The 19,141-nt window shown below is 41.4% G+C and overlaps 1 protein-coding gene across 1 annotated transcript in view; it reads right to left on the bottom strand.

Moving 5' to 3' along the window:
• The window catches only part of LOC109923519 (nuclear receptor-binding protein-like), a 71,784-nt gene that overhangs the window by 9,179 nt on the left and 43,464 nt on the right, over window positions 1–19,141 (bottom strand). The window contains exons 3-5 of the mRNA XM_048601381.1: window positions 9,098–9,181; window positions 7,075–7,133; window positions 2,278–2,376 (exon numbers count right to left, since the gene is read on the bottom strand). Of these exons, the coding sequence (XP_048457338.1) occupies window positions 2,278–2,376; window positions 7,075–7,133; window positions 9,098–9,181 (242 nt within the window). The remainder of the gene's footprint in view (window positions 1–2,277; window positions 2,377–7,074; window positions 7,134–9,097; window positions 9,182–19,141) is intronic.

Here is a 19,141-nt window from a genome sequence, read left to right as displayed (position 1 = left end):
CCAACACCAGCTGTCTCTCTCTACTGACAGCAGCCCTGTGGTCTGGTTAGACTATGGTGATTTTACCTTGATGTTGGTTAGAGCAAATTGACTTCTGTGTTTCCTACAATGCAATTATGACTGCACTGTAGAAATAATTCAATTGGGGCATTCTAAGATCACAAGCTGTCTTCCTAAATGCAAGCTCTTTCTGTAATCTCTTTCATCAAGCTTTTTGTCTCAGTCTTAAGCTTTGGTTTGGTATTATTTGGTGGATAGCGTCCTGTGTAACATTTTGGGGCATTTTGCTATGTAAACGCAATAGAAATCATCTCTTCCATGTTCCAAGCTCCCCTTCAGAAACAGTTAACTTAAATTTGGATTTCAGTTTTCTTTACATTGCAAATTTTAGGAGCATGCCTTAATACAGAAACTTGAGGATCATCATAAGGGCATTTTGCAGATGTGGTGGTCTTTTCTCTTGATTCAGAAGAATACACAATCCAATTCAACCATATATTTGGAGAATACAGAAAGGAGTACATTCAGATCATGAGGAGATGGTTGTAATTCGGAAACAAGACAGTCAAATTGCTCCCACAAACAGCAATGTGATAATGACAGGTATTCTCTCTTCTTTATGTTGACGGAGGATAAATATTGATCAGGACATCAGGGATAACGCTGACACTTCTTCGTAACTTTTACATACAGATGGAACAGACAGGGCTTTGATTTAACATTTCATGTTGTTACTCCACGGAGGCAGACAGCTGAACTTCTGTATTCACAGCACGGTAAAAGTGAAACCTTCAAAGACCCACAGAATTGGCCTCAAATGTCTCCTAACCAGACATTTTGAACAACCAATCCCAAACTCTGCAAATAATCAATTCTCAACACTGGTTTGTAGCTTAAGCAAAAGACTTAGCAATTCATTAACAATACAATAGCTTTAGTAGAGCAAAATTAAACAATAGAGTTATCTAGTTGGTCAATGCTATAAACCCAAAAACTTTTGCTTTCAGCACCATTCACACAAAAGACAGACAACACAGTTAAGGGACAAATAAAATAACAACTGGCCAGATTACTTAAGTGGTTTGCGTGATGCATTGTTCCATAGGCACAGATGATGGATTCTTGGTTGATTTTCTGAAGATGCGATCATGGTCACCTTTACAGTTCACTGAGGTAAAGGCAGTAATACTTATAACTTGGTTCTCAATTCTCTGAGATCTGAGAGCTGAGAAGGGATTTTAGGCAGGGGGCTTTCAAATCTTCATGATGTAGTCATAACAAATCTTACTGATATAGTCATAATAGCCGGATTCCTTTTCACCCAAAGCACAGTCCAAACCCAATTCAAACTCTGAACACTCACAAACAGACTGACTCTGTCCTATGTGAGGTTCCAGTCATCATTCGACATCTGCCATCTGTTTGAGCATAAGACCTTTTTCTGACTTGTTGGAACCAGTTCCCAAGTACCGACCTTGTTAATAGCCAACTTCTGCTATCTGGGTAAACAATGCTACTCCCTAATAATGAAAACTCTGCAGATCCATTTGATCAGGAATTAATTAATTTGTTTCTAGGAACCAACGTAGGTCAATGAGTCCAAGGATGAACAGGACTTCATATAAAATTGTAACACAAGTAGAGTTTTGGATGATCTCTAGTTTATACAGTGGACTCTCTAGATGTGCTTAGGAGAAATCCGTTCTCAAGATAATAACAACACGTTTTTGAGATGGGGAAAAAAAGAGAGCACAAGGCAGTAAAATAACATTGAAGAGGTGCAAAAATATGGTCTTCATAAACAGCAGAGATGTATGGCTGGAAGCTCATTTCTGGGTCAAATATAACACTAAGTTTTCAAACAGTCCAGCCCAGCCTCAGAAAGTTACCAAAGGAAAAGGATGACGGTAGTGCACCTTGAAACAGGATTTACGACATTGAGAGAAGACAATAGCTTTCATCTTCCCAGTACTTATTTGGAAGATATTTCTGCTTATCCTGCGCCATATATCAGACAAGGAGTTAGGCAGTTTAGAGACATTTGAGAGACTACAGAGGCAGCGGTACAGTATAACTTAGTTTGAGACTGAGTTTTCAGAGGATGACGACATGTAGATATGGATGCAAAAACAGAACAAAGCTAAGGATAGGTCTTCAGGGACACCAAAGGAAACCATGCAGGAGCAAGATAACAAGTAAAAGCAAGATGATTCACTGGCTGTCTGAATGGGTTCAAAAAGCATTCAACTTTTGTCATTGAACTGGTATAATACTTACTCGCTGCAGAGTGTCTTCTAGTGACTGAATTGCATTATTGATTGCTTCTTGCGACACATAAGATGATTCTCCATTACCCTGGATCTCCAATACTGCCATCTAAAAGACAAAAAGAAAGCAGCAATGACTGAGATTCACGCAAGTTGAACAAACTGCACATCCACTAGTGTGAAGCAACAATATCAAAGCTCATTGGTTATTATCACTATTTTCCATACACCTCCTATATGTAATTAAACCCACAAGCCACACCCTTACAAGGACAAAAAACAAAACCCATTCAATAGATTTCAATGCAACAGTTTATCACATGTCATCAAACCTTACATTCAAGACAATTCTCAATTCCTTTCAGCAACCCAATATTGTTTTAAGGGCTGTCCTTGATTCTCAACACAAAGCCAAGAGGGTTTGCGCGGTGCGTGTGCATATGTGATGGAGGAGGCTTCATTTCAAACCCAGTGCCGAGATAGGAAGCAGGAAGTGCAAGTAAAAGAAGAGCAGGCATTGGATTCATTCTGGACACTGCACCAAGAGAGGCTGAGCGACAAAAAAAATCCAAGATTTACATCACAGGAAATTTAAGTTCATTAGTTGATAAGCAGCTGCTGTTAGGAATTATTTGAAATATCTTAAAACTACCATTAAGAAACAGCAGAGCTATTAGGATCTCAGGAAGGAACACTACCAAACGAGAGGCAAAATTAAATAACTCGAAGTAAAATAAAGTAAAACTGAAGGAAAATAAAGTTATTATAAATGAAATAAAGTTTAGTGTCTGTTAAGTTTTAAAATTAACTTCATATTTATTTTAAGGATGACAAGAACAAATGACAAGGTATGGGATGGCAAGTCAGCACAGTCAAGTGGAGTGTACGTCATGCTGAACGTGAGAAGTCATAGACAATATTATATGTACCAGTCAAAATGATCTGCAGAAAGTGTCACCAGCTGCACAAGCTTGAGCTCCAGGTTTTGGAACTTGAGCAGGGGCTGAAGTCCCAATTATGGAGGTGAAAGATCAAGGATTACATGGGTAGTGCGCAGAGTGGTGGTCAGACCACAGATTAGAAGCATACAGGCAGAGTGGGAATGGGTAACTACCAGGCAGGAAGCGCAGGAATCCATCGAGTCAATAAGTATACCATTTTGAGTCAGTTCATATTCCATTTTGAATCAGTATCACATTTTGGAAACTACTGCAAACAAGCTCACGGCACCAAGGGCACATCAGCTGTTTTAGTGTTTGGGGTGGGTGGGATGCTGCCTCACAGCGCCAGGGACCTGGGTTCGATTCCAGACTTGGGCGAATGTCTGTGTGGAGTTTGCACATTTTCCCTGTGTCTGCATGGGTTTCCGCCAGGTGCTCCGGTTTCCTCCCACAGTCCAAGATGTGGGAGTCATGCTAAAATGCCCCATAGCATCCAGGGATGTGCAGGCTAGGTGGATTGGCCGTGATAAATACAGAGATAGGGTTGGGGACTAAGTTTGGGTGGAATGCTGTTTGGAAGGTTGGTCCAGATTCACTGTACCAAATGGCCTCTTTCTGCACTGAAGAGGTTCTAAGATGCTGTGAAAAGAGTGGCAATCATGATAGGGAATTCCACAATCAAAGGATCAGGACACAGGGATTTCTGTGGCTTGAAATGAGATTCCAAGATAATGCATTGCCTCGCTGGGGCCAGGGTCAAGGTCACAGAACTGCAGTGCAAGACATACTTCTAGGAAAGGGGCATCAGTGGGAAGTTGTGGTTAACACTGGTACCAACAACACAGATTGGAACAGGGATGAGGTTGAAGCACTGAAAGCAGAATTCAGGGATTTAGGAAGGAAAATTAAAACTCATGATCTCAAGAGCAGTAATTTTAGGATTACACCCAGTGCTATATGCCAGTGAGTACAGGTACAGGAGGGTTAACACATGGTTGGGGATCTATTGTAGAAGAGAAGGCATTGAATTTCTGAGGCATTGGGACCAGTTCCGGGGCAGGTGGGACCTGTACAAGTGGATGGGTTAAATCTTAACAAGACCAGGACTGATCCGTGCAGGGAGAATTGATTGTGCTGTTGGTTTTGGTTTAAACTAGCTTATCAGGGAAATGGTTACTTGGCTGAAAAGGAGGTGAGCTAAAGGAGTTAACAGGAAGAAGTAAAGATTCAAGGGCAACTAGTAGATAGGAGAAACACAAGCTGAGCATCAAGAATATCCAAAATATAAAAGGCACTCTATCCAAATATATGCAGCCTTTACAACAAGATAGATCATCTAAAAGCACAAAGACAGGTAAATGGTTATTATATAATTGCCATTACAGAGATATGACTGCATTATTACAAGGAATGGGATCAGAACATTGAAAGATCTTCAGTATTAGGAAGGACAGAAGTGAAGGAAAAGAAAGTGAAGTCACGCCAAAACTGTGTTTTCACCAAGGAAGATACAAGAAATCTTTAAGAATTAGAGATCCATGTATCGAGAAAGAATTAGTAGTTGAAGGAAATTAATTTGAAGATTGGCCCTGAGGGAGTGACAGCCTGGAATAGTTTAGTGTTTTATAATTAATTCCATTAAACTATGGTTGTACAAAAGAAATTAATGGTGCTCAAAATTGACAAGTCCCCCAGCACCTGATAGTCTACGTCTCAGGTTATTGAAAACAGTGGGCTATAGAGCTAGTCAATGCATTGAAATTTATCTCCCAAAATCCAATAGATTCTGGAATGATTCCTGCAGATTGGAAGCTTGCAAATGTCACCCTAATATTTAACAAAGAGAAAAAGCATATCATTACACGATGTGGTAAATGGACACTTGGATAAGAAAATTCTCTGACTGACAGAGTTGGCAATGGATTGCAAATGGAACGCTGTGTTGGAGTGTTTTGAAGATGTTACTGAAGAAATTGATACAAGTGAGTCAATAGGTGTAGTATATTTGAATTTTCAGAAGGCCTTTGACAAGGTCCCACACAGGAAATTGGTAAGTAAAGTTAAAGCACATGGTATACTGGCACAGATTAAGGCATAGCCAACATACAGGAACAAGAGAGTAGGAATCAATGCATCATTCATGTATGGGTAGATTGTGACTAGTGAGATACCACCAGGATCAGTACTTGGGTTCCAGCTGTTCAAAACACAAACCAATCATTTGGACATGGATACTAAATGTAATATTTACAAGTTTCCAGATGGTACAAAGCAAGCGAGAATGTGAGTTGTGAAGAAGATTACAAAGTATTCAGGAGGATTTATACAGGCTTAGTGAATGGGAAAGAACATAGCATATAAATATGTGGAAAACATGGGCTATCCTACATTGGTAGGAAAAAAATATACGTGCAAGGTATTTCTCAAGTGGAGACAGTTGCAAAGTGTAGATATGCAAAGAAACTTGGGTATCTTTATCAGGAAGTCACTTAAGGCTAACATGCCAGTGCAGCAAGCTATTAAGAACGTAAACCATCACTGCAAGAGGATTTCAGTACAGGAGTAGCAAAGTCTTGCTTTAATTGTGTAGGAACCAAATTCAGAATCCTACTGAAATGTAAAAAGCACCATACACAATCACTAAATTTAAAAGGAGACATTTCCTATCTACTGTTCAGCTAAAACTATCACTTCTTGATTGAGAGAGAGACAACAAGGTGCAGGGCTGGATGAACACAGCAGGCCAAGCAGCATCATAGGGGCAGAGAGGCTGACGTTTCGGGCCTAGACCCTTCATCAGAAAAGGGGGAGGGGAAGGGGGTTTTGAAATAAATAGGGAGAGAGTGGGAGGCGGATAGAAGATGGATAGAGGAGAGGATAGGTGGAGAGGAAACAAACAGGTCGAAGAGGCGGGGATGGAGCCAGTAAAGGTGAGTGTAGGTGGGGAGTTAGGAAGGGGATAGGTCAGTCCGGGGAGGACGAACAGGTCAAGGGGGCGGGATGAGGCTGGTAGGTAGGAGATGGAGGTGCGGCTTGAGGTGGGAGGAGGGGATAGGTGGGAGGAAGAACAGGTTAGGAAGGCAGGGACGAGCTGGACTGGTTTTGGGATGCGGTAGGGGGACGGGAGATTTTGAAACTTGTGAAATCCACATTGATACCTTTGGGCTGCAGGGTTCCCAAGCGGAATATGAGTTGCTGTTCCTGCAACCTTCGGGTGGCATTGTTGTGGCACTGCAGGAGGCCCAGGATGGGCATGTCGTCTGAGGAATGGGAGGGGGAGTTGAAATGGTTCGCGACTGGGAGGTGCAGTTGTTTATTGTGAACCGAGCGTAGGTGTTCTATGGTTTTTGAAAACACGAGCGCACATTTACCATCATCGGAAGTCAATTTATTTTTAGCACCGATTTTACTGGGGGAGAACAGATGAAGAAAATAATTGCCATCCAAAAAACCTCACGAGGAAAATAAAATTCAAGCATCAGTCTTTCCCTGAGCACAGTTTATCATTCCTCACATCAATAAATAGTATCAACCATATCGAACTGACAAGAAAAAAAAAATCACTGTGACAATTCAGCCACGAAGTTTGCAACAGAAGGCAATCTTTCCCAGCCTTGGATATCTATTCAGAATGAATCAGTGACTAGAATAGAAAACAGTTTTTTATATCACCTGTACATAAAAATTTTATAAAGTCTCTTTGATCATGAAGTACCAACATGACTAATAGTAGATAGAAGACTAATCATGGCAACTCCAAGGAACTCCGGGGATTTTACTGCATTGCATCCAAGCGCATTTTTTAAAAAAAAAGATGAATTCAGTTCAGTTCTCTCAAAAGATGTTCAACACAGATTGTCACATACCTCTAATGCACACATTCCAAATGAATAAATATCAACAGCCGTAGTCACATTTGTTACAGCTGTAAAAGACAGAACAGATCATTATTATATTACAAGAAGCAAACAGCACTTACATTTTATGAACCCCTACTACAATAGTAAGGCCCCAACCAACGAATAAAACAGAATCATCCTCAACACAGGAACTTCCATTTCAACTTTTTTTGTAAGAGCAAACAGCCCTATACGCAAGGAAATTGGAAGGACTGGCAAACATATGCACTAGAAGACAAACAATTCATTCATGGGATGTGGGTGTCACTGGCTAAGCCAGCATTTATTGCCCATCTCTGATTACCCAGAGGACAGTTAAGTGTCAACTAAATTGTTGTGGGTTGGGTGCAAAATTTAAGTGAGACCAGGTAAGGATGGCAGGTTCCTTTCTTAAAGGGTATTAGCCATTCAGAAGGGTTTTTCCAACAAATGACAATAGTTTTATGGTCAGTTAGACTCAGAATTCCTGACATTTACTGAATTCAACTCCAGCATCTGCCATGGCAGGATTCAAACGTGGGTTGCCAGAACATTTCTAAGGTTGTATTAAGAGTCTAGCAATAATGCCACTCGGCCATCATCTCCCCAAAAATGCAGAGTTTCAGTTACATCAATTCGTCATTCAGACTCTTAAACGTTACTTTTAGCTTTAAGAAGCCCAGAAACTAAGTTACCAAATGGGCAACTGAAGCCTACTGATTTAGAACCAGAATCAAAAAGAGGTTCTATTATAACCATCTGTAGAAAGTAACTATATGCCATTTACAACAATGAACGCACTCTCTCTCAAATATCTGGAGAAGGGCCCAGCATAAAAGCTCATTTTTTTTGTGTGTGTAAGGTTTTTTAACTGAAAATGGCGCCACCTGCTCAGCAGCAGTTACAGTGTTTCATATTAGGGGTGCTTTTGCTCAACACCCAGCTGGAAACAGCAGTATCGGTGGCTAAATGACCACAAACATGTAATTAAAACCTTATGTATGGGACAAAGCCTTTTACTGGGCTGTCACCATCAATTTTCACATCAGTCAGCACTCAAGTAGTTACACAGCTCTGAACAAGACTCACTCGTGTAGGAGCTAGCTGCCCGAGTTCAAGAGGATCAAATGCCTTTCTCAGATTAAGCTTGGAACAACATTCAACCTACATAACTTTTTACCATGCAATACACTCAAAACAGATCTCATTTCCCACTTGGGTAGGCTGTGTTACAAAAAATATTCTGGTTACTAGAACAAGTTTCAGGAAAATTAGACAAATGCATCATACATCATTTTAAAATAATCTAAGAACACAGAATGGCATAAAAACTTATTCTAAAACATATTTCATGAAGGAAGATACACTAAGGTCACATTTCGTAACTTATTTGAACTGATAATGGAATAGTGTAGGTTAGATGGGCTTCAGATTGGTTTCACAGGTCGGCGCAACATCGAGGGCCGAAAGGCCTTGTACTGCGCTGTAATGTTCTATGCACAAAACCAAATCAATTCTCTGTCAATAAATGCTCCCAAATATAACTGCTAACAACAGTTTTGTGTTTAAAGAAAGGGGAAGGAAAAGGGAAACAGATCTGAAATGAGGAGACATGGCATGCATTCTATTTATATCCCACAAGTAAATTGACGTAGCTAGAGTACAAGCATTTCAAGTGGATCACAAGTAAAAGCCACAAGTAGGACATATATAGAAGCCCACAGCTCATCTCGATACTACCATATCATTTAAGAACTAAATGAGCTTACATTCCGATGACATACAAAAAAAAATTAGCAATAACTCATGCTTTGCCACAGACAACATTTGTTCGCTCCATCTTTTGCAGAAATTTTCTTCAAAAGTAAAAAGAAGCAAAGTCAATTTAATGGTGATCGGTAGCTGGCATTTGACAATAAAATAAGTTATGTACCATTTAACAAATGGTTAACACCACTATTTCATCCACATTATTATTGCTGAGCTTAGTTAGATTGCGATTGGTGCTTACCTCCATACTCTGGGGCAAAAAAGTGCAGGTTCTTTTGTTCCTCTCTACAGGTTTTCACATGGTTGTTAATTGTATCAGGTGCAACTGTGAAAGGTAAAATGTTTGGAAATTACAGAAAGCATATTATATATAATCTTGTTGCTATATATTTCTTCAAACAAAGGAATGGGAGTGCAGGGGAAAGAGATCACAGGATTTATCAAACTATATGTTAAGCAGTTTCTTCCTCTTATCCCTACTGAACGCATTGACCCAGGTAAGAAACCAATGTTGCTTACACCAGTATCTCAATGGAGATATTTTTGAAAAAGAACAAAAATATAAATTGATTTTAATAAGAAGGAATTTTCTTGATATTTTACGAATTTCCTGCCAATCACCTCTAACAGGTAAGGAAAGTTTCATAACATCATCTTCCGCTATGACTGTACAAAAGGACTGCAAAAGACAGGACTCCAGTATTTGCAATGATCTTCAGTCTGAAGAGCCAAGTAGATGACCCATCTCAGCTTCCACCTCCGCACCCTACTTAGATGCCAATTCTTCAGAAAGTCCAATTTACTTGATGTGATATAGAAATGGCTCAGCATTTTGCACATAGCTCAGGCTTTGGACCTCAACATCCTGCTGCAGCACTGAAGACTATGTTCCAAAATTCTAGCCAAGCTCTTTCAATACAGCTGCTGCACTGGCAACTGCATGACAAAACTGAAAATGCTCAGCAAGGTATACTGTGCCCAGGAAATCAGGACAAGTATTTTCAAGCTAATCAGCACCCAGTCTCCTCTCAAAGTGATAGAAGAGATCACTGATAGAATTATCAACTCTCAAATGACTTGTCCCTCAAAAACTAGCTTCAGCCCTAACAGGTCAACTCTCTCCAGACCTCATTCGAAACTTGGTTCAAACAGGAAACAGAGCACTTAATTCCAAAAGTGAGGAGTAAATAACCACCTTTCAGGGCAACAATAGGGCAGTATTTGACCATATAAAAGGCAGAAAGGAACATGAGTAAGTTTGAAGCCAAAAGTAACGAGGGAAAGCTCTCTATTGGCTGGAGTTGTGCCTAGTAAAAAGAATTCTGGTTGTTGGAAAGCAACCTTAATCGGCGTCAGGGAATTGCTGGAGCTCCTTTGAGTAATGGGCTATACATCAATCAGACTGGGGTTGAAAGATCAAAAGTAATTTCTGCCATTCAAGTTCCAGGCAATCACCATCGAAGAGACCAACTGCCTCTACTTCATATGTAATGGTATTATTAGCAGCAGCAAAGTGGAGTTGAGGATCATCAGATCAGCCATCATCTAATTGAATAGCAAAGCAGACCTCACAAGGCTGATGGACTACTTCTGCTCCTATGTCTTACGGTCAAAACGACCATCTTCAGCATCCTGGAGTTGCCACTAACCAGAAACTAAACTGGACCAGCAACATAGAACAGCATGAAGAACAGGACGCGTCTAATTCCCCAAGTTCTTTCTCATCACGTACAAGATACCAGATGGGAGTGAGGTAGAACATTCTCTGCTTGCCTAGATACAAACAGCACCAACTGCACGAGCAACTTATCATCATCAAGCCTGATTGCTACTTCATCCACCACCAGCACATAATTTATTGCAGAAATTAACAAAGCCTCTTCCACAGTAGTTCTTAAACCCTTGACTCTACCCTATTAAAGGACAAGGGTAGCAAGCAGATAGGAATGTTTAACAAAAGTTAAACAACCTCCTGATTTGCAATTATTAACTCTACCCATACTCTGTAACTGGATCAAAATATGAAAATTCCTCCCTAATTACATCACACAGACAGGCACACTTTCAAGAAGGTGGCACATCACCACCATCTCAGGAGCAACGAAGGACAAGCAATCAACATCGGTTTTGGCTGTAATGCGCAAACCCTTTGAAGGAATAAGGAATACACTGTTCTGTGAGTGGTGAAAGCAAGCTGCCGATTATTTGATGAAAGGGAGCACACCAGAACCAATCCATGCCCTGTCCTTCAACAAGGTCCAGTAATGTCCATCAACACCAAAAACAGGAATCTAGAATCAAAGCCCTGTCTCATTTCAACCTATTCAATTTATAAGCAAATCAATTTAATGCCAATATCAGTGATATTTAGCAAAAAGCAGAGATCAACCTGGGAGATGCTGTTTCTGGAAATAACACCAAATATTCCCTCATCAAGTCAGTAAATCACTGAAAACTTGACCAAGAGTTAAGCAAACCAGTCAAATTACCCAGCTCATTTGTAACATCATTTGTTGTGGTCAATCTAAAAATTAGGCAGATATTTTTGTTTTGAACTCATAATATAGTGAAGCCGCAATAGAATGAGGGCCTCCACGTGTAAAGTTCTCAACCTTAAATATTTAGACCTGCAAGCATTTTGTCAGTCATATCTTTTGCTTTTAAAAAACAATTCTTCTATTTCAGCTGTCAAACAAATCAAGTTGGCAAGTTAAAATGACTAACTTTGGAAGAAAGTATTTCCTTTCAGGAAACTCAGGAGAAACAGAATGTGTACTTCACCTAAGACAGGAATTCTGTAACAAAAACACAAATTGCTGGAGAAACTCAGCAGGTCTGGCAACATCTGTGGTAAAGAAAGCAGAGTTAACGTTGAGTCTGATGAGTTTCTGATGAAGTCACCAGACTCAAAACATCAATTCTGCTTCCCACTACCCCTACAGATGCCATCAGACCTGCTGAGTTTCTGCAGCAATCTGTGTTTTTGTTACACATCTCAAGGATCTGCAGTTCTTTATTTTATTATATTGGACAATTCTGTGTTTTTCACTTCTCTGCTTCACAGCAATGTTTTTCTTGGTAGGTCTGAATTGGAGATTTGTTTCACAATGCAGGTTTGTTACTGTGGGGAACCATCCCCTACTAAGTGAAATCACAACTTACTCTAATACCAAGTAGAGCCAGCCGTTGTCTTCATTTCCATGAAACTACCACTCCTATTTTTACTGGCTACTTAATACGATGTTGAAGCAAAGTCTTCACCTAGCTATTAGAAAGCTAGAAGCTAATGATTTATTAGCAGCTTTGTGCTTCAAACCTAATATTTCAGCAAGAAAAACAGAAGTTGCTGGAAGAGCTCAGCAGGTCTGGCAGCATCTGTGAAGAAAATATTTCAGACAGACAGAAAAGTTCAATCACCAACACTCGGTAAGTCACTGACATCTGAAACTAGTTTCAAAACTCCACTTTGGGGACAATAAACTTTTACACAAGTTCAGTTGGTGGATTTTAAATTGGAACAAAAATGAAAAGTTAGCGTACATTTACTTTTGTTATGATGAAGCCACATCTGATTAGGGAGCACATTTAAAAGTTAGAGATTTAAAGTGGTGAGATACACTAGGGTGGTGCGAGTGGTTTTTACCCTCATGAACATAAATGAAAAAAAAATTGCACTTTTTTTAAACAATTGTTAGTTTGGTTAAATACACAAACACCAGGAAACTCAAATTGGTATTTGGTTCTACAAGAATCTGAGGACAAAAGATGAATGGAACTTAAATTGAATACCAACCTATACAAAAGCTTACATTATTTTATAAGTTATCACTTCAAAAACTCAAGAATTTCATTATAACACACTAGCATACTAAGTAGGTTTATCTGATCCCAGGAAAGAATTGGACAAGTCATTGTACATCTGGTGACATGGTTTTAAATTATTCCAAAATTGGGACACCTATGCATGGAGAAACACAATGTGATTTCCTATAAAGGTGCTGCATTTTGGAAAGGGTAATCAGGGCAGGACTTACACACTTAATGGCAAGGTCCTGGGGAGTGTTGCTGAACAAGACGACCTTGGAGTGCAGACTCATAGTTCCTCGAAAGTGGAGTCCCAGGTAGATAGGATAGTGAAGGCAGCATTTGGTATGCCCACTTTGCCTGCCTTTATTGGTCAGTGCATTGAGTATAGGAGTTGGGAAGTCATGTTGCAGCTGTACAGGACATGGATTAGGCCACTTCTGGAATATGCATGCAATTCTGGTCTTCCTGCTATGGGAAGGATATTGTGAAACTTGAAAGGGTTCAGGAAAGATTTACAAAGACGTTGCCAGGGTTGGAGGGTTTGAGCTACAGGGAAACACTGAATAAGCTGGGGCTGTTTTCTCTGGAGCATCTGAGGCTGAGGGGTGACCTCAGAGGTTTACGAAATCATGAGGGGCATGGATAGGGTAAATAGTCAAGGTCTTTTCCCCAGAGTGGGGGAAGTCCAACACTAGAGGGCATAGGTTTAAGGTGAGAGGGGAAAGATTTAAAAGGGACCTAAGGGGCAGCTTTTCATGCAAAGAGTAGTGCATGTATGGAATGAGCTGCCAGAGGAAATGGTGGCGGCTGGTACAATAACAACATATAAAAGGCATCTGGATGGGTACAGGAATAGGAAGGGTTGAGAGGGATATGGGCCAAATGCTGGCAATTGGGACTAGATTAATTTAGGACATCTGGTTGGCATGGACAATATGGACTGAAGTGTCTGCTGCATGCTGTACATCTCTATGACTGATCTCAAGCAAAGGAGCTAGACCAGGAACTTAACCAGACCACCACGTAAGTTTAACCAATGTCTACTACAGCAGGGCAGAAGCTCAAGCCAGTTACCACAAACTGTTATGTTCTAATTCCCCAAAGCTGAACACCTGCAAGACAAGCTCAGAACACCTTTACCCAAAACTCATGCTTCTGTCCCCTCAAATGCAATTAGACCTGTTGAGGGGTTCTAGCATTTTGTGTTTTTATTTCAGATTCTGAGGAAGGGTCACTGGACCCAAAAGGTTGACTCTGAGTTAGCATTGCTGCTTCACAGCACCAGGGACCCGGGTTCAATTTCAGCCTCAGGCGACTGTCTGTGTGGAGTTTGCACATTCTCCCTGTGTCCGCGTTGGTTTCCTCTGGGTTCTCCTGTTTCCTCCCACCGTCCAAAGATGTGCCGGTTAGGTGGTTTGGCCATGCTAAATTGCCCACAATGTCCAGTGATGTGCACATTAGGTGAATTAGCTATGGCAAATACAAGGATAGGGTAAGGGGATGAGTCTGGGTGGGATGCCCTTCACAGAGTTGGGCTGGACTTGGGCCGAATGGCCTGTTTCCACACTGGAGGGATTCTATGATGAAATACTACCAGAAATGCTGAGCTTTTCAAGCAATTTTTGTCTTTGTTTCTGTAATACTTTTCCGTTTGTAAAGATGTGCAACAGTACCGACAATGCACATGCTCAGACAATGACTTTTCTTTTATAAAATATAATTATGATGAAATAAAAACAAAATATTGAAGAACTACAACAGGTCTGGCAGCATCTGCGAAGTGAAAACAGATTTAATGTTTGAGTCCAATGTGACTCTTCAAGTTCCTGTTGGATGAGGTTTTTTTTGCATTTTGTTTTTATTTCAGATCTCCAGTATTTGCAGTATTTTGCTTTTAACCCAATTATGATGTTTGGATATGATTCAGTTGGATATGCACACCTTTGCAGCAAGAGAATTTAATATCCAACCAACATGGGAGTTATACATTTTCTGTTCACATGTGTTACTAGTCTTTCTTATATCACTACTGCAACTTGTCTGAAAATGTGTTAGGGAGCTTTACTAGCTAATTTGGACATTGTACTCAATGAATTATTGACATGCTAAAACTGGGCCAATGTCTCATCCAAGAGAGGATGACGAAGAAACAAGAATCAAAACATTAGTGAAACTTAAGGCAAACTACAGCACTGTTAATGCGCAACTTTTGAGATAATTTAAATCAGCTTCTGGTTTAATGTTCTTCTGCTGTCCAAATTCCAAGAATTGACAAAGACCAATATATTTAGTTTCAAGGATCTGATAATAATTCTTGCTCAAAATACTAATGCTACAAGTTTTAGATGCTAGCAACGTAGTCACCCTGTTTGTCTAGAAGCACAGAGAACAGCAACATTTGTTGGGAGGGAAAAGCTCAAGTCGGCAAGCATAAGAGATGAAAAGAACGATAGAGAAAGGATGAATCCTTCAAATCTGGAAAACATCGCATTGCACATTACTGATTTGCGTTTTCTTGCAGACCTGATTAAATGAAGTTGATGTTTCAGGTCAGGACCCTTCCCAAAACGTCAACTTTCCTGCTCCTCTGATGCTGCCTGGTCTGCTGTTTTCCTCCAGCTCCACACTGTGTTGTCTACCGAGTTGTCTCTGACTCCAGCATCTGCGATTCCTGCTATCTCTGATTAAATGAAATTTTGTTTTCTTGTATTAAGCACTTGCTCAATACTGACATTCAAGGAACCACAACTAAATGCAAGTCTCATTCAGACAAAAAAAAAATCTTAAAAAGGGTTCTAAAGCACTGATCCTTTACTGACTCAAAATATTTTATTACTGCTAATGTTTCAAGATGGTTCAAAGTTAGGAGATTTGATATTTCATAATTTCAAGAATATATTGTAATTCACAATGTATTACTTGTTACCAAATGTACACAGTCTCATTCATGATCACAAGGTCTAACTTCTGTAGAAAGCTATGATATGAAGTTTAGAGGCCCATAGCTAGAGATGTTTCAACAAATTTAGTGCATTGTGATACCTATTTATAAACTGAAGAATGGACACTACAATAACTCGTAACCAAGAGACCAACAAATCTATGGTGACAAAATATATGTTGAGGGAAATACTGATGTAGACTTCACAGCCAAAGGGCATACAAACACAGAACCTACAACATAGAAACCAGACCATTCAACCCAGCTATTCTATGTCAGTACTCGCCTTCATTGTAGACAAACAGTCCTAGTCACATTTACCTGCCTTGTGCCGATACTGCTTTTCATCCATTCATTGTCCCATCTAACCTTTAGTATTAACAATTTTTGTCTCAAACAAGTCAATGCCATGATCTCAAGTTAAATAAAGTTCTTCTGGGTCCTTTCTCCATCTCTTGCATTTAATTCTATTTTGTGGCTGCTTGCTGCAGAATGCTCCATTACCAGCAACAATTTATTTGCATCTACGCTGTCCCATCATTCCTCATTTTTAAACACCAATACTTATACTGCATGCAACCTGAAGCTTAAAGAAAATGTTTTTCCACATTGTTCTTGAATGAAAACATGAAGAATGTATATTATTAGGATCACCAGCAGGAATGATGCAGAACACCACATGGCAAATCAGCATACTGACAGCAGAAGGTGGTAACCAAATGTAACAGCTTGATCTTGGATTGGGGCGGGGTTCAGGTGGATGTGGTGATAAAATTAATATTTCGTAGACTGAGATGGCAAGGTTAATGTTGATCACCACAGAAAGTAGAGCTGCTTACTAAATCTGCCTTTTCATTGTCTCACAGTGGTTTTAAATAACTTGCAAACTATCATATTTTCCAAGGTTTTGGAGTAGATCTGTAGCTCGGGTTGTGGGTGTTGAGGTGGGTTGGCTCGCCGAGCTGGTTTGTTACTCACTCATCTCTATCCACATGGACAAGGAGAACCACGACTTCGACTGGGACAACAAGATCCTGGGACAGGCTAAGCAGAGACAAGCACGAGAATTCCTGGAAGCATGGCACTCCATGAAGCATGCTGTTAAGAAACACATTGAACTCGACCCCATATACATTCCACTACGAAGGAAAACCGGAAGAAGTGAGGCAATCCATCTCAACGGACCCCAGAGTTTAAAAACCAGGCGGGAAAACACACTGACGCTTCATCGGAGGCTGCACTGAGGACGTTACCAAGCATGGTAACGAAACGTCTGCAAAACAACAAACAGCTCGGCGAGCCAACCAACCTCAATATCATATTTTCCACTTTACGACAGTGGAAACACTTGAAGAATACTGGATCGGCTGCAAAGCAGTTTGGAACATCACCAGATCAAGTGAAGTGCGAGAGATTGTATATTTTCTGAGTGGATTTTGTTTTTGTTTCAAGCCGGGACTAGAATGGAAAGGGTCAAAAATCAGACTTGCAATTCTATCAGTAGCAACTGTAACAGTTATGGTCAAATATGCACGTGACAATGGCCGAAAGCAGATTTTAAAAATAAAAATTCTATTTGCTAGAAATCTGAATAGAAATAGAAATGCTGCGCATATTCAGATCTGGAAGCACTTGTGCAGATAGTTTACTTATAACTTCTGATGCAAGGTTATTAATCTGAAATATTAAGTCTTGGTCACTTCACAAATGTTGCCTGGGAATCTCCAACTACATGTGCTTTTATATCAGAATAGAAGCCTGCATTGACAAACTTTGGAATGTTAGAACTAGTGTATCTAAAAATCAATTTGCTCAAAATCAAAATGAGATACAAGAGGATTCAAAATTATTGTATAAACAGAACAAACCCAAAACCTGAACAGGTGGAAATGAATTTTTTGGACAAAGAACCAACAGAAGTAGAGAGCTACTGACTGGAAAACTCCTGCCCGACCGAATTTATCTCAGCCTATCTCGACTCCATTTTCTCCCCCTTGGTCCAGGAACTCCCTACCTACGTCCGTGACACCACCCACGCCCTCCACCTCCTCCAAAACTTCCAACTCCCCGGTCCCCAACACCTCACCTTTACCATGGACGTCCAGTTCCTATACATCTACATTCCCCACGCAGATGACCCAAAGGCCCTCCGCTACTTCCTGTCCCGCAGGCCCGACCAGTCCCCCTCCACTGACACCCTCAGCCGCTTAGCCGAACTCATCCTCACCCTCAACAACTTCTCTTTCAATTCCTCCCACTTCCTACAGACAAAGGGGGTGGCCACAGGTACCCACATGGGCCCAAGCTACGCCTGCCTCTTTGTAGGTTACGTGGAACAATCCCTCTTCCGTAGCTACACTGGCCCTAAACCCCACCTCTTCCTCCGTTACATTGATGACTGTATCGGCGCCGCCTCGCGCTCCCACGAGGAGCTCGAACAGTCCATCCACTTCACCAACACCTTCCACCCCAACCTTAAGTTCACCTGGACCATCTCTGATACCTCTCTCCCCTTCCTGGACCACTCTGTTTCCATCTTTGGTAACCACCTGGAAACCGATATCCATTTCAAGCACACCGACTCCCACAGCGACCTAGAATACACCTCCTCCCACCCACATTCCTGCAAAAATGCCATCCCCTATTCCCAATTCCTTCGCCTCCGCCGCATCTGCTCCCAGGATGAGGCATTCCACTACCGAACATCTCAGATGTCCGTGTTTTTAAAGGACCGCAACATCCCCCCGACCCCCTCGACCACGTCTCCTGCATTTCCCGCAACCCATCCCTCACACCCCCTCCCCGCAATAATAACCAAAACAGAATCCCCCTCGTCCTCACGTACCACCCCACCAACCTCCGGATCCAACGCATCATCCTCTGACACTTCCGCCATCTGCAATCTGACCCCACCACCAAAGACATTTTTCCCTCCCCACCCTTATCTGCTTTCCGGAGGAACCACTCTCTCCGAGACTCCCTTGTCTGCTCCACACTCCCCTCCAGCCCCACCACACCCGGCACTTTTCCCTGCAACCGCAGGAAGTGCTACACCTGCCCCTTCACCTCCCCCCTCACCCCCCAACCCCATCCCAGGCCCCAAGATGATTTTCCACATCAAGCAGATGTTCACCTGCACATCTGCCAATGTGGTATACTGTATCCGCTGCTCCCATTGTGGCCTCCTCTACATCGGGGAAACCAAGCGGAGGCTTGGGGACCGCTTTGCGGAACACCTAAGCTCAGTTTGCACTAAACAACTGCACCTCCCAGTCGCGAACCGTTTCAACTCCCCCTCCCATTCTTCAGACGACGTCCATCCTGGGCCTCCTGCAGTGCCACAACAATGCCACCCGAAGGTTGCAGGAACAGCAACTCATATTCCGCTTGGGAACCCTGCAGCCCAATGGTATCAATGTGGACTTCACAAGCTTCAAAATCTCCCCTCCCCCTACCGCATCCCAAAACCAGCCCAGCTCGTCCCCACCTCCCTAACCTGTCCTTCCTCCCACCTATCCCCTCCTCAAGCCACACCCC

This window comes from Rhincodon typus, chromosome 9 (assembly GCF_021869965.1).
Source record: "Rhincodon typus isolate 14 chromosome 9, sRhiTyp1.1, whole genome shotgun sequence".
NCBI classification, from domain to species: Eukaryota; Metazoa; Chordata; class Chondrichthyes; order Orectolobiformes; family Rhincodontidae; genus Rhincodon; species Rhincodon typus.
Note: the sequence above shows the minus strand (reverse complement) of the source record. Positions and strands in the feature narration are given on the sequence as shown.